The 13,936-nt window shown below is 41.8% G+C and overlaps 1 protein-coding gene across 11 annotated transcripts in view; it reads right to left on the bottom strand.

Annotated features, from left to right (window-relative positions):
* Positions 1-4,050: 4,050 nt before the first annotated feature.
* Positions 4,051-13,936, bottom strand: part of LOC146198406 (histone deacetylase 4-like) — a 334,009-nt gene continuing 324,123 nt past the window's right edge. For all 11 annotated transcript variants that reach the window (XM_084593895.1, XM_084593900.1, XM_084593893.1 and 8 more), the window contains 7 exons: positions 12,972-13,091; positions 11,774-11,871; positions 11,239-11,357; positions 9,034-9,103; positions 8,138-8,286; positions 7,276-7,408; positions 4,051-5,145 (listed from right to left, as the gene is read on the bottom strand). In XM_084593895.1, the coding sequence (XP_084450021.1) occupies positions 5,085-5,145; positions 7,276-7,408; positions 8,138-8,286; positions 9,034-9,103; positions 11,239-11,357; positions 11,774-11,871; positions 12,972-13,091 (750 nt within the window). In that variant the 3' untranslated portion in view covers positions 4,051-5,084. The remainder of the gene's footprint in view (positions 5,146-7,275; positions 7,409-8,137; positions 8,287-9,033; positions 9,104-11,238; positions 11,358-11,773; positions 11,872-12,971; positions 13,092-13,936) is intronic.

Below are 13,936 nucleotides of genomic sequence, written 5' to 3'. Positions count from 1 at the left end.
GCATTAAAACACAACCAGTGCCTATCTAATTCATAATAAGAGATGACAGCGATGCCGTTTTATAAATATACAATGCAGGAAAATCTCAGCGAGTCTTCAAATGCATATCGTTGACATTAAATCAGCCTTCAATTTTGCAATATATTACTGCCTCTTAAAAACAAGAAGCGCAAAGTTGATTAGCTAGCTAAATCAGTTAATCATCTAATTATTAAGCTCCATCATCTGCGTGTCTCTCATACTTGCTGGACAACCCACCTGAACAGAATGCATAGACATGTTTCTCACAGTACAAATGTGTAAATGGCCCAAAAGGCACCAGATGCTACTGAGCCGAAGTAGCGAATTTCAACCTGCCACTATGCACATGTGGCCATGGCCATATTTTGATGGAGGCAAAAGGTGCCCGTCTGCTGTACATGTCCTACCTTCCACCTGTGATGTCCTTCATAGTCGGAGTCACTTTGGTATGGTAAACTTTATATACCCCTACCACTTGATTAAGGTGTAGACACATACTGTTACGACCATTCAGCAACACAACAGTCATCGATGATAGGCACTGAATAATGATTTATTAATGATACAAATGCATGACAAAACAAAAAAAGAAAACAAGAGAAAGTACAAATACATACATTTCCTTTCAATATCCATAATTATATAACACGCTTTACAATGGCACAATGTTTACATACATGTGGCAAAAAATATATACTTTCATCTTTGCTTTGCAATGAAATAGCGCAATAATATATAATTGAATAAACACAAACTTTTCTATGACTGTACAGCTTAAGTTATCATATATATCTCTGCAACATACAATATACAAGATTGTGTAACAATATGGGTCAAACAAGAAAACAAAAAACGAAACATGTCAGGTTAGCCAAGCGCACCTCCAACTAACCATGACTAGCCTCGACCTAGCACTTTTTCAAGTCTGCAGCATGCTGACATGCAAAAAAAAAAGTTTCATAGTGAACTGCAACAAAGTATGCTCCGTATAGACAGCATTTTGCAAACAGATTTAACATATGGTTTGAAAACGAATACACAAAGGAACATCGCTGATAAAAGTTCAACAGAGAGGGCATCCAAAACCATCCTCAGTTAATTGACTAGATCAATCATTGTGTGTTTTAGCATGAAGCCAAAACAGCTGTCTGCATAGAAAACAAAGAATGCTTAAAAAAATGGTTGTATAACAACAGTAACAGTTCGAAACTTCATGTTTGCTATCCAGTGTGATGCAACAAAAAGCATGGCACATTATAAAACTCCACAATAAGTTAAAAGGGAAGCCATATACGTGTTTTTTCAGTACACATAATATACGAAACTTTTCCTCCTGATTGTACTTGATATTAAAGAGATGCTGTCTTTCTTTTCTTGATTTTGTTTTAAGCTGTATAGCTTAGGAATAGAGGAGCTGATATTATTAGTTATGTGACCAAAATGCCCTAATTTGTTCCGAGTGGTCAAAATGGATGGTTTAAGGAATAATGTCCATCTGATTCCAGCTAAAACCACTTGATACCAGATGGAATAAACTGGGAATTGTTCCTTAAACATCACTGACCACTTGGGATATCATCACCTGGTTTTCCTTTAATGCAAACATACAAGGAAAAGTACACAGATAGCATCTTGGCAGAATGCAAATTCACACGATACAGCTTTCATGCAATAATGACAAAACATATGCAGTTCGTATTTCTTCTCTAGCCCATGCCATGATGCAAAATTCTGACCATTAAATCCAATAAACTAACCCCAAGAAAAGTATGCAAAGCCCTCTCCTTAAACGTTTAAAACCTGGCCAGATTGTAAGAGTTTCTGTTTCTCCTCTTTCAGGATTACCTAACAGCCCTCAAAGTGACTCTGGGTTCTAACATTACAAAGCGTGTTGTTCCTCAAGTGCTGCAGCCAGCATGTGCAGTACGCGGGATACTTTGTTTTGACCTTGAAATGAGGTTTCTTGAGACGGAGTAAAACCAGCACTGTACAGATGATATACTATATATGGCGCCATAACATGTTACATGTATATTATCCTCAGTGACTCGCATGGGGCATGGGGGATGGTGGTGGCACCACGATGTATACAACGAATGAGTAACAACACTGGGTATGGGAGGGAGGGAGAGAGAGAGAGAGAAAACAAAAAAAAAAAGGAATTAATGAAAGCCATTAAAAGAGCTTGTGTATTTACAGATAAAATGATCAATGACCAAGCAAAGCAGCTTTCAGATGTGCACAGGACAGCAATAAGAAATGATCCCATCAAAGAGAGCACGACACGGGAAAAGCGATAGCCACAGATTGGAGCATGCCAAAGCACGTTCACTGGTAACGATGCTATCGCATTCCGGTCATGCATTCACAATGCATGAAACACGTATATCATATATATGTATATGCCTTCACACATGTGCACACAGATGGAAAGGAATGGAGAAATATGAACTTCACATCAGGATGCACAGCTGAAGGGGAAAAAGCTAACATTCAACATTTGAAAACAATACAATGCATGAAAAAAAGCACACTGAGGTTAATGAGGGTTTTCACTAGCACAGCAAATATATTGTACATCACAAAGCACATCAGTTTCATAAGGAACTTAAATCACTTGGCAAACTTCGCAGCTGAAGAACCAGATGCTAGCCCTGTCCGAGGCGTTTGTTCTTCCTTTGATGTCAACAAGCCATTGTCAAATAAGCATGTATGCACTCTTTTGAAGCAGCTTCCTCTGGTGTTTTGCATGGATATATTTACATAATGAATGACGCGGACATACTACTGCTGCCTTTTCAGCAAGCGAGGCCAGCACGTTGGTCTTGCCAACTTTGCCTTAATGACTGGACCACTCTTTTGCTCAATGAAAGCTCAAAATCAAAGAGTGCACATATGTAAATGTGTTCTTTTTAATGGTAACAAAAACCAGAGTGTGGCCTAGAGAGCTGTGGCTCCAGGGAACCACATACCAATCACGTTTTGTTCTTGTTGTTCATTGTATCCAGCAACAACAACAAAAAAAATGCAGTGTGCAAGACAAACTAGTGCAGCTACTGCAGCAATCAGTCATGCACTATGTGTGCCGGAGCATATAGCCATAGAGGGCTGCATTTGGCTTTTAACATTCAGTCTCAAACCCTCCCCTTGCCAAATCCCAACACCCTCCCTGCAAAGGCAAATACATCTGCGAACTCGTTCCGCGCAACACAATCTTCAGCGCCTACCACAGCAATGTACCAAAAGCAACTACACACGGCTATGGCTACCAACAGTCAAAAGACAGGCAGATGTCAACTATGTTTCCCGACGCTGCCCCTGCAGCAACTGCTGTTGAAACGCATAGTACGCATCCCCACAGATATGATACTGACGAGGTTATGACTAGCATGGCTTTAAAATGGTCATAAAGCTCACAAAAACTTAGTACATCCAAAAAACTCTGTAATATGTAATGCCCATCACAGTGGCATAATAAGACCACTGCAGCAGTGTAAAAACACATTTGTTTAGTAACTAGGGTAACGAGCTAGTACTTTCCACTCACTGTTTTTCATAAAAATGGCTGCAACAGTTATACAGACGTCTTCCCCATGTCCATTGTTTTTTTTTAGCTCTGGACAGAAAGAAAGAGGGAACCTAGTTGCTTCTCTACTTGATGCTGTATTGAGGCTGTATAGCAGACAATGTGTGCACACTTGTGCTCATACAAAGTGCAGTTGTACATAGCAAATACAAACCTCTCATGCCCAGTGTAAGAGCCCAATGCAGCATTGTGTCAATACTTCCATCTTTCCTCCACTCCATTCTTACATCCGATTTCTCAGGTTGTTTTCTTGACAAATAGCCTCTACCATCCCTCAACACATCTGATCAAGCCATCACGAGTCTTAAAAAGCATTTCTTTCCCAGAGTAAACAAGCCTGTAACGCCACTTCACTGACTTGCACCACGTGCTACTGCATGTGAACTGCGCATAGTCACATATATGCAAGTTCCGATGCCACAACACCACATTGTATGATAGCATTGTTTTTTTTGTTTTGTTTTTGTTTTTTTCAGCAGGCAACTTGTGCAAAAGTAGAACTATTGACCCCAGCTTTTTGGGAGCTATAAAAAGTATGGGTGATGCACTTGCGGCACTCAGTGTAACCATGTGCTCCAAAAACTGCGCTATGACAATGTCAGACAAGACAAATCTCCACAGCTAATGAGTTGTGTGGCCCAACAATTCACAACGTCGCTTGCTGCGATGTTAAAAATATGCCTAGCATGTCCTGTCCTTAATTGTCCAGCTGGCGGACACAGGACAGATGGAATCTGCGTTGATCATACACAAGATGATTTTGCTGCCTTTGCATCTGTACAACGAATAGACGGCATGAGGTGAGAATTTCTGTTGGCACAAATCAGTGTAAACAGACACCAGGGGATAAAGAATGCCGGGCAGGCAAACGTTATTAAAACTGACTGCAGCCAAATGACTGTAATACTCATGATATAACATGCTTGGAAATAATCCCCCATTTTTCACAAGTGAGAGGCTCTACAAGATGCTGATGCTGCTCCCAGGTAGTGCAGTTGAAATGATGGCCCCAAAACTGGCACCTGCTAGCTTGTTCGAGCCTGCAAACAGGTGCCCTCATCAAACAGGCCAACTGCCACTTTTACAGCAGCTTCAGGTCGCAACTGGCAAATAAACGCTCCGTGACAACAAACGTTGACAAAATACGAAAAACAGTAACAGGCTGCAGATGTGCCGAGAGTGATCGGGTAACAGGAGTATGCCTCTCCGAGGACTTTGCTGTGTTCATCAACTGCTTCTCATTTTTGGCCTGCACGGCCTTTGAAATCGGCACCAACTGTGGCTTCATTTCTGATCGTGGGGAGCGACCGAAAGCAGCTGTGCCACTGACAGTTGCATTGCTGATGCATTGACGGTTGTCGGGGTGAACTTGTGTTCCTTGGCTCATTTGGGCGGGAGTCCACAGCAGCTCGCACCAGTTCAGTCGAAAAACTTTCCATTGCGTTTGAGGACTGCTGTCATATACACAGTCAGCCACTCACTTATCTTGGTCCTCTTCCATTGGTTCATCTTCTGGAGGTGGATCGGATTTTGGACCGCTGTTGCATACGTGGTGCAAGAGAGGGAGAGAGAAAGAGAATAGTGAACTCAAAGTTGCAAGTTGCATAGGCTGGCAGAGATTATTTATGATGTCATCGACTATGGGACAGGAGATGGAGCAAAGAGGCCGCAGAATGAGCACAGATCATATTAGTGTGAAAACACTAACCTGGAGGTTCAGAGCCTATCAATGTTGTCTAACATCATCTAGCGTTTGTGTGTTAGACAATGTTACAGGCCATCCTGTGTGGCAGTGGCACCTTCTCAGTCTCGCCTGGGAAAGTACAATGGCTTCCGATACAGTACCCCATCCACCTGATATCTCTGAGGCAATGCACAAACGCCGCGACAGGTGCTTTTGCTCGTTATAACCAGGCTTAGGTAGGTTAATCCACTATTTTTTTCTGTTTGCTCTGTCTTCTATTTCTATGTGTAGCGCAGTTTTGTAACAAATGACACAACCACGCTGCATTTGTCCCATTGCCTCTGCATTTCCATCCTTCATCTGCTCAGCACAGTTCTACCATGGAGAACCACTAGGCACCAATGGTACCTCATATACATGCGGTCATTCACAAAATGGAGGTTCAAGAGAGTATTTGATCACATGGAATGCGCTCAGATATGTCCTGAGCATTAACATGTGCCCTGTTCCAGCTCATTCATTTGTCATGTGCACAACAGCATGAAAAGCATCCTTACACATGCAGTTCTGTCAGCATCTATGCTGCCACATATTAGCTCTCCCATTCGCATCTAGACTAAAGGCTTTTGAACAAGAAGTGAAGAGCAGATCTCGGACTACTATTGTAAAAATGCAAGTGAGACTGTGTCAATCTCGAGAAAGGTTATCTGCAGCCCGTTTTAAAAAGCAGATCTGCTGACACAGCTGTGACCATTTATAAGCAATTTTTAAGGCAGGCAAAATTTTTTTCACAGCAAAGTGGACACATGGTTTCTAGCTGAACAGCCTTCATGAGTGAGTAATATAAACTCGAATGGGACTCGCATGAAGGCCTAATTATAGAAGAGGGGTAGTACAGAACAGCCCTTATTTATAGTACATAGGTTTCACAACAGCTTGTCAAATTTTCAGATGGCAAGCTCCAAAAAAGCAGCAACAAAATAAAATAAGCCCATCCCACACCAGCATCAAGAAATTGATAGTCTAAGCAGTTTGACGCAATCAATGAAATGTACAACAGCTAACTGAAAACACTGCCGAACTTGCATTTTGAACTGCAGAATAACTTGTTTGCTGAATGTATTTCTGGACAGAATTCAAATGCTTTTAGTTTCACAGCCATTCAAAGTTCTTTCTCTGACTCAGCCACCAATGACTTGCTTCAGACGACAACATAAACAAGCAGTTTCATTTTTTTAAAAATCATGGTTCCTATTTACTGCACCGATGTTTCATCACACAGTTTCAACAGACCGTGGTTTTCTGCAATATTCGGTGCCTGCTGCAAAGCTATTCAGATTGGCTGCTCTTATTGCAGAACTCGGCCCTCTTTCAACACCTAAAGAAACCTGTGCCTGTCCTAAAGTATGCACCATCCATGCCTAGAAGTGAAATTTTTGCATAGGGGCAATAACAAATCTCTGGTTATTTAATGCCACTAATTAATTCTACTCTTCAAGAAAAGAGTAATCATTGTTAAAGTAACTGATTTAAAGAAAACAAAAAGAAAGATTGCCATTCTCATGGCCTGATCTAAGGACATTTAAACTGCTTAGCATATGTGGGGTCTCTGTGGGCTCCACTTATTAGAATGCTGATAAGATGGATAACGACAGCATATGCTGCACATATACAAAAATGTATATATGTATCAGAACCAGAACAGGAGCTTCCATAGAGACATGTATTCCACTGAGGCTATTTTTTTTTTCCGGAATCACCTGGATAACACTGCATTTTATTAAGGCTGCGTCGAAAGTCAATAAAGTGCTCACGTTGGCCCTGTAAATGCTATGCGCTTACAACAAAGAAATTATTTTTCTTTGAAAACTTTGACAGGCAAGTTAGTTTTTGTAGGTTCCAGCACAATGCTGTAAGGAAAAGCTGGTGCACTCCATGGGCACAGTACATGTGAAAAGGTGCATGTTGGTGGGGTTTCACTCACTGCATCTGAGCAGCCATGGAGAGGGAAGCCAGGGCAGTAACTGTCTCCACCTCTTCTTTCTCCTTCTGCTGAGCCTCGAGCAGGGAGGAGCCCATGGTGGCTGCCCACTTCTTGACACATGGCCAGTGTGGTGCTGCGCAGACAATGTACAAACAAGGCTTAGTGATAAACACAACATGCACATGCTGCATACGATGACAAAAGCATAAATTTTTGCTGTTTTAGGAAGCTTCTAACAGTATCACCATGCAAGCACATTCATGCGTACACATTCAGCATGCTAGCGCAGTGCTTTTAGTAAACATCTACACTCTCGACGCTGTCCAATTTGTAATAACGGCAAGCCACTATGTCCTCGTGGAAAACAAAAAAAAAAAGAAGACTGAACCTGATGTTTCTTTGCTCTGTGCTAAACAAACCGGCAAGGCCTTTTTTCTCCTTCCCTTAGGCATAGAGCTGTGTTTAAGAGCATCGTTTAGACATTCATCACCACCACTGCAAAATATTGCATTTTAGTCATAGGTATCATATTTGTCCAAATAATGCAATAGTCACTAAATGATTTCAAACTATAGCTGCATGCCGAGACTAGCTTTAAAAGAGCACAATGCACTGAATATGAACATTCTACTTAACAGTTGAGTACAGAAGAATTAAAAACAAAAAAACATTTTCAACAGTGAGCAACTCTGCTTTTTCAATCCCACATGCAGACAAGGGTGCAAGAGGTAGTGAAAGAGAAATGCAGTGCTGAGCTACAGTAGTGCTCTGTAATTTTATTTTACCGTACCCTGCACACTGCTGGAAGCTAAGGCTCTCCACCTCCTGAACACAACTCATTCATACAAATGCTCTCACACACCTTGGATAGCAGCCGTCTTTTGGAGCAGCTGGACGGCAGCTGCGCAGGGTTGCCGGGTGACCTCCTCCTCACGCAGTGGTGTACACTCGTCCCCGAGCAGGGCAGCCACACACTCCTGGGAGCAGTCGCAGATGGACGGCAGATCGTATCTGCAAACACACCAGGCGCAAGTAAATTAGAAGCAGCCCATGCGAGGCACAAGTGCAGATGCATCCCCGATTGCTGTCCACATAAATGGCAGTTTAGTTTGCCAGCTGCCTTAACTCTCCCTCTTACTCATGGCAGGTACCTCAACAAATTTAACACGAATGAGTGTTTGACATTAGGCTTGTGCGGAAATTAGCAAAGCATTCTTTTAATATCTGCTTAAAAAAATGTGTTGTATTTTTATGTTCGAATCTGCAGTTTTGGCCCACCGCTGGCCAAGCGAAATATATGAGGCCTAATGTGTTTGGCATATGTCATTTAAGGATGAAATATGCCATGCCACCAATTTTCCCTCCAGGTATGAGTGAGAGACTTTATGGTTCAAAATGATGTTTTGGCCAGTTCCAGTCCTCTATTTATTTTCAACTAGGAATTACATGACTAGCACCTGCACAGCAGACAGTGCTCTAGTTACTCAAATAAAGAGTTATAGCACGCAAACCAATCTCGTATAAATTTTGACTGGCATAGTCGGTTCTAGAGTGACTCACAGGCGCACTTGGACTAGCGCAAAATAGAAAAGGACAGATAAAAGAAGTCAGCTAGGCCATGAGTTAGACTTTCAACTGAAATGCTAATATGGAACAAAATCTCTTTCGAAGTAAGACATTCCCAGACATGAACACTACTTAAACGGAAAAAAAGCCTTCGAGATAGCATAAGACGAATGACACTGAAATTTCACTCACCCTCCTTCTAGAGCAAGCACCACTTTTCCCTTGGCCAGTGTCATGAGCTGCTTGGTCATGTAGGCAAAACCTGCAAAGCCATCGTGTTTATTCAGAGCAGTCGTGGCTCAATGTTGACAGCTCTTCAGCCAAAACATGACAGTGCTGGCTGTATTGCTTCCAACAGCGCATTCTAAATGCACAAGAAATGATGATGAGAATGTGCTTATAGAAGGTTGCATTGACAAAGATTATAGTTATGATACTTTACTGATGTAGTGCTTTGTACTTGGTTCTGTAGTGTCCAATGGAACAGAACATCCCAGTCACATATAAGCCCACATGGCTGCCACAGCAACAACCACTGCTGTGATTTTTCCATCACCAGAATTTGTAATTATTAGTTGCCTCTGCTAGGTGGCTCTACTCCATGAACCACAAAACTTCAGTTTTGATGACAGTGCTGCATGTCTACCTTCCTCCTCTACCTATACCAACTTGCCCTGAGGAACAGTCCACCATCTGTTGTCAGGGAAGAACAAAAACAGCCCTGCAAAGAAATGGCCATATTTTCTTTTTGGTCTTTTAGATAGCTGCCATTAAATGTTGTGGTAGCCTGGTGAAGTCCAGCTTCTTTTCCACTTAAAAAGCTAACTAACACAACTTAAAAAAAATTCTATTTGTGGTCATGTTGAAGGATTTGAGTCAGCTTGCTTCTCTAAAACCAGTAACTACAACTGACACAGTTTGCCAGATCACTTGCATACACTGTACAGTGCTTCAGAGCACAGAACTATCACTTGTCTCTTACACCTGAGGCTATTTTTCTTATTTAAGAACAGGGTTTCATGAAACTTGCATCCTTTTTGTATACTTATGTGCTTATCATAGAAGTGCCATAATTACTGTCCTATAGCAAATATGCCTCGGTATATTAGGGAAAGTAGGTCTCAGAGCAGCTAGCCCATTTACTGTGCAATGTTCATAGCAAAGTTTCCACATGGAAAGCATTGGCAGGGGTTATCTCTGTTAAACCAATGTAGTGTGTCAAATGGCGGAACTGTGCCCTCCGCGATTAGCTCCAGTGCAACGGCGAGCTTGACTGCAGAAGCCATGGGTTTAACGCCACTTGTGGCACTATTTTGGGAGCTGCCGCATCAAACGGCGGGTGTTAACCATACTTATAAGCCTGGTTACGACGGAAAGCAAGCATGTTAGTTGAATGTGCATTCAGGCAGCTGCAAAAATGTTCTTTTTTGAACTACACACAGTGACGTTGCCTGTCAAGACATTTCTTCATGATAAGGAGATGTTTGTGCCCTGGACGGTGAACTTCTGTCTCTGTAATGTGCCTGAGACAATTGATCATTGCTTTATTCTGTGCCATGATGCTATGTTCTTTTTGGACATACTAAAAAGAACTCTTAAAAAGGACATTGAAATTACACCATATACGTTTAGATTTTTGCCTCTTGACAAAAACTCTGTTGTGCATTATGATCTATTTGTGTTGATGGGACTGTTCAGCCTTTGGAAAAGCCGTATGATGGACAGGCATGCCGAGCCGCCAAGATCATCCAAATCCGTGTTTCGGGAGCAGTGTGCTTTGGTGAGGAGTGTATATGCTGCACGCGAAGAACCTCCAAACTGGATGCCGTACTTAGATGAATGTGTGTGCCTCCCAGAATTTTGATGTTTTGATGATGGTACATTGTCGGGCTAGGGATATAGCGGGCTTGTATTAAGCAGCCCGGTGATTTCAGACATGAAAAGGTTTAAGTAAGTGGAGTTTTTCTTTTTTTTTTTTTACGGAAGCTTTCCCATGCAATAAAGAAAAAAAAGCTATGGTGCTTTAGCGGTTAAGATGCTCGGCTACTGAACCCAAGTGCTCAGGTTCAAAACCAGGAAGTTCAAATCCGCCCTGATGTTGTTTTTTCGTTTTAGTGGCAAAGGCACAAACAAACAAGAAAAATTGGACAATAATCTTGGTCTGAGTGCATGATTGCTTTCGTACTAATAATTACAATTACAACAATCTGGACCAAACCATGAATGAGTGTTGCACAGCAATTCCAACCAGCCACAGCTTGTTACCAATGGAATAAACCTGTTCCTTAAGCCAGTTCGACCAGCTAGGACTATAACTTAGGTGTTATAGTGACTACAATGCTCTGCTACAGCCATACACCACAAGATGGTCGAAAAGGAAAGAGCCTAATATCTTACAGGCTGGTGATATTTGGTATCCACCAAGTGGAGGTGGATGACCAGCAGCAGCATCAAAGCCCGCAGCAACCAGGACAACCTCTGGGTCGAAGTCCCGGGCTATGGGCATCACAATGGTCCTGAGCGAAAAAAAATGGCCAGAAAAGGATATTATAAACGAGGCTACCTTTGATGAAAATGCACAAAAGCATGGATATTTTTCTTGCACTCGACAACAAAGAGAAAGACATGATCAGCAATTTGTGCACAATTTCAAAAAGAGCAAATGAGGATGAAAGGTTTTCAGGAAATTGTAACCAGGTAAGTGTAACCACTTAGAAGGCTCACACTAATAAAAATAACAATGAAGTGTCCCTGACCAGACCACTGCATTTGCAATATAGAACAAGTAAAACACAAGCTTAACAAGTATAAATGACACGAGTGCATCAGGAGTAGAAGAAAAGATAGGTGCTTCTGTGTGTAAAAATAAAGGAAATCATGAGAACATAAGCATTTTGATGATAATGTTTAAGAAAGAAAATAGCACACTAACCGAAAGGCTGCAATGTATTCAGCATCACCCATGGGGGGGTTCAGTGCACCGGACCAGGCAATGTTGATGTTGAAGCCAGTGCCATTATCAATGCCAACCTAAATGAAGGGGTGGACATCACAAAACAGGAACAACAGTCCATGCATAAGTAATCGGTAGATGACGAAAGGTGACACAAGCGCTTAGCAAGCCTGCAACATTTAGAGGGTCACCTTGTCACTTGTCCAATATTTTATTATGTATCTCTTTGTGCACATGTGCAGCCCACATACTGCCATGAAGATCTTTACGCTTATGCTCGCAAACTATTCATGCAATATGTGGTACCACAAAGAACACCTGCCATTCACCATGTTCACGTAGACTGGAGCAATGGCATACGTTCTGCTGTATAGAAGTCTTTGATTGAGGTAGCACTCAAATCCTCACCTATTAATTTCTGAGTACAGTTCACTAAATCTAGTTAGATAACCAACAGCTTCCATTGTAATCAAAGTTGTCTTCTTTGCATAATGACACACTTCTGTCATTGGCTCCATCAGCCTGGAATAATAAGCTTCGAGGTGCTGTTCCTTGTTCATTTCAATCACATAGCGGCCATGAGTCATCGATGCTACCATTATCCATTTTTCTCTGAGGCTGCAAAGCCTTGGACTTTCTTGCTTACTATGTATTATGATAACTTGGTGCCAATTAGTCTTGAAAATATATGCCCATGGCCCTTGCAATACAAATAACCACAAGCAGGTAATCTATCACTGGCTGTTACAACAGTTGTGAATTAAAATTTATGCTACTCGCAAGTATCTCCAAAACGAATAACGCTCAATTCACCCAAAGCAGCAAGCCAGGGTTGTGCATAGTTCTGGGTTGTTTGTGACAGCTCGCTTGTCAAAATATACTTTAAATGGACCTCCACACAGAAAGGAAGGGTCCTGGTGGTGTGGCGATGCATCCTTCATTACCAAAAAATGAGAGCTGCAGACTATGTTCATCTTCAACACTGCCTCAGGAGATTGAGTAGTAGAGTCTGGTGAGGTTAAGTTGAAAATTGTAAAGCACTTACTGGTAAAGTCTCCTTTCATTTCATTGAAGGCGATGTTCTAATTACTACCATGTTTTTCTCTAGTAATTTTTGTTTGCAACAGTTGTGACCCATTAACAAATTGGCAAAAGCTGGCAAAGTGCAAAGCCTCACCTCTTGAGGGTCACCCGTGCCAGGAAAAAAGTTTCCATCGTCGTGTCGATGAAGGGAGATATACAGCACATGTGGGTCATCATAAAATATCTGCTGCAGCCCGTTTCCATGGTGGACATCCTGGAATAAAACAACCGAATAAAACACTTTACTTAATGCATTCAAAAAGCTGGTGCAACTTGAAACAAAGAAATTTTGTTGTCATTTCAGTGCAAGCTTCAATGTTGTTTGCAGCGTTTATAACTCCATCTGTTCCTTACGCTCATCACACACGTTAGAATGAGCTCAGTGTTCGTAGTCTACAAAAGCTGAAGTAGAACAGAGAAGTCCACTGATGTACATTATATACAGTTGAACCTGCACATACTGAACTTGCAAGAAAATGCCTGCGAGTTCGATACAATGTGTAATTCAGTATAAAAGTAGCAGTAAATATAACAACAAACAAAACATACAGAGATGGAAAAAAATGCATTACTATAATAGCCACTTACAGGGCGCAGATTAAGGAGCAAAATAGTATTGAATTTTTTTTCTGTTTCTTCATTTTTACAGCTTTGGACTGAATGGATTTTGCCATGTTACTGAGGGACTCTAAACAGCTGAGATCACAGTTTCCAAGTGATACGCAGTAGCGATGAACCCAACTGAGCGTATGGAGCACGTCGGAGCATATGGGCACAGGTTCTCTCAAGTCCTCACCACAGTTCGCATCAGTTGTCCTGATTATCTGTGACATTGGCAATGATGTCTTTGTCTGCAAATTGTCTACGAGGAGGCAGACTTTGCGATATTGGCCTACCAGGTCATCCTTCCAAGTCTAGAGCCACTTGGAAAGAAGTTGGACCTGTAAGTTACGGGAACTGAAAGCGCATTCTGGAAGCATCGCAGAGACTTGATTTTGCTGATCACAAGTGGTAAAAGCTTTGTGGATCCATCCACGTTGGGTGCGCAGCACTATTCTA

Source organism: Amblyomma maculatum, chromosome 2 (assembly GCF_055883805.1).
Source record: "Amblyomma maculatum isolate TAMU_Amacu chromosome 2, ASM5588380v1, whole genome shotgun sequence".
NCBI lineage: Eukaryota > Metazoa > Arthropoda > Arachnida > Ixodida > Ixodidae > Amblyomma > Amblyomma maculatum.
This window is presented reverse-complemented; position numbering and strand designations above follow the sequence as displayed.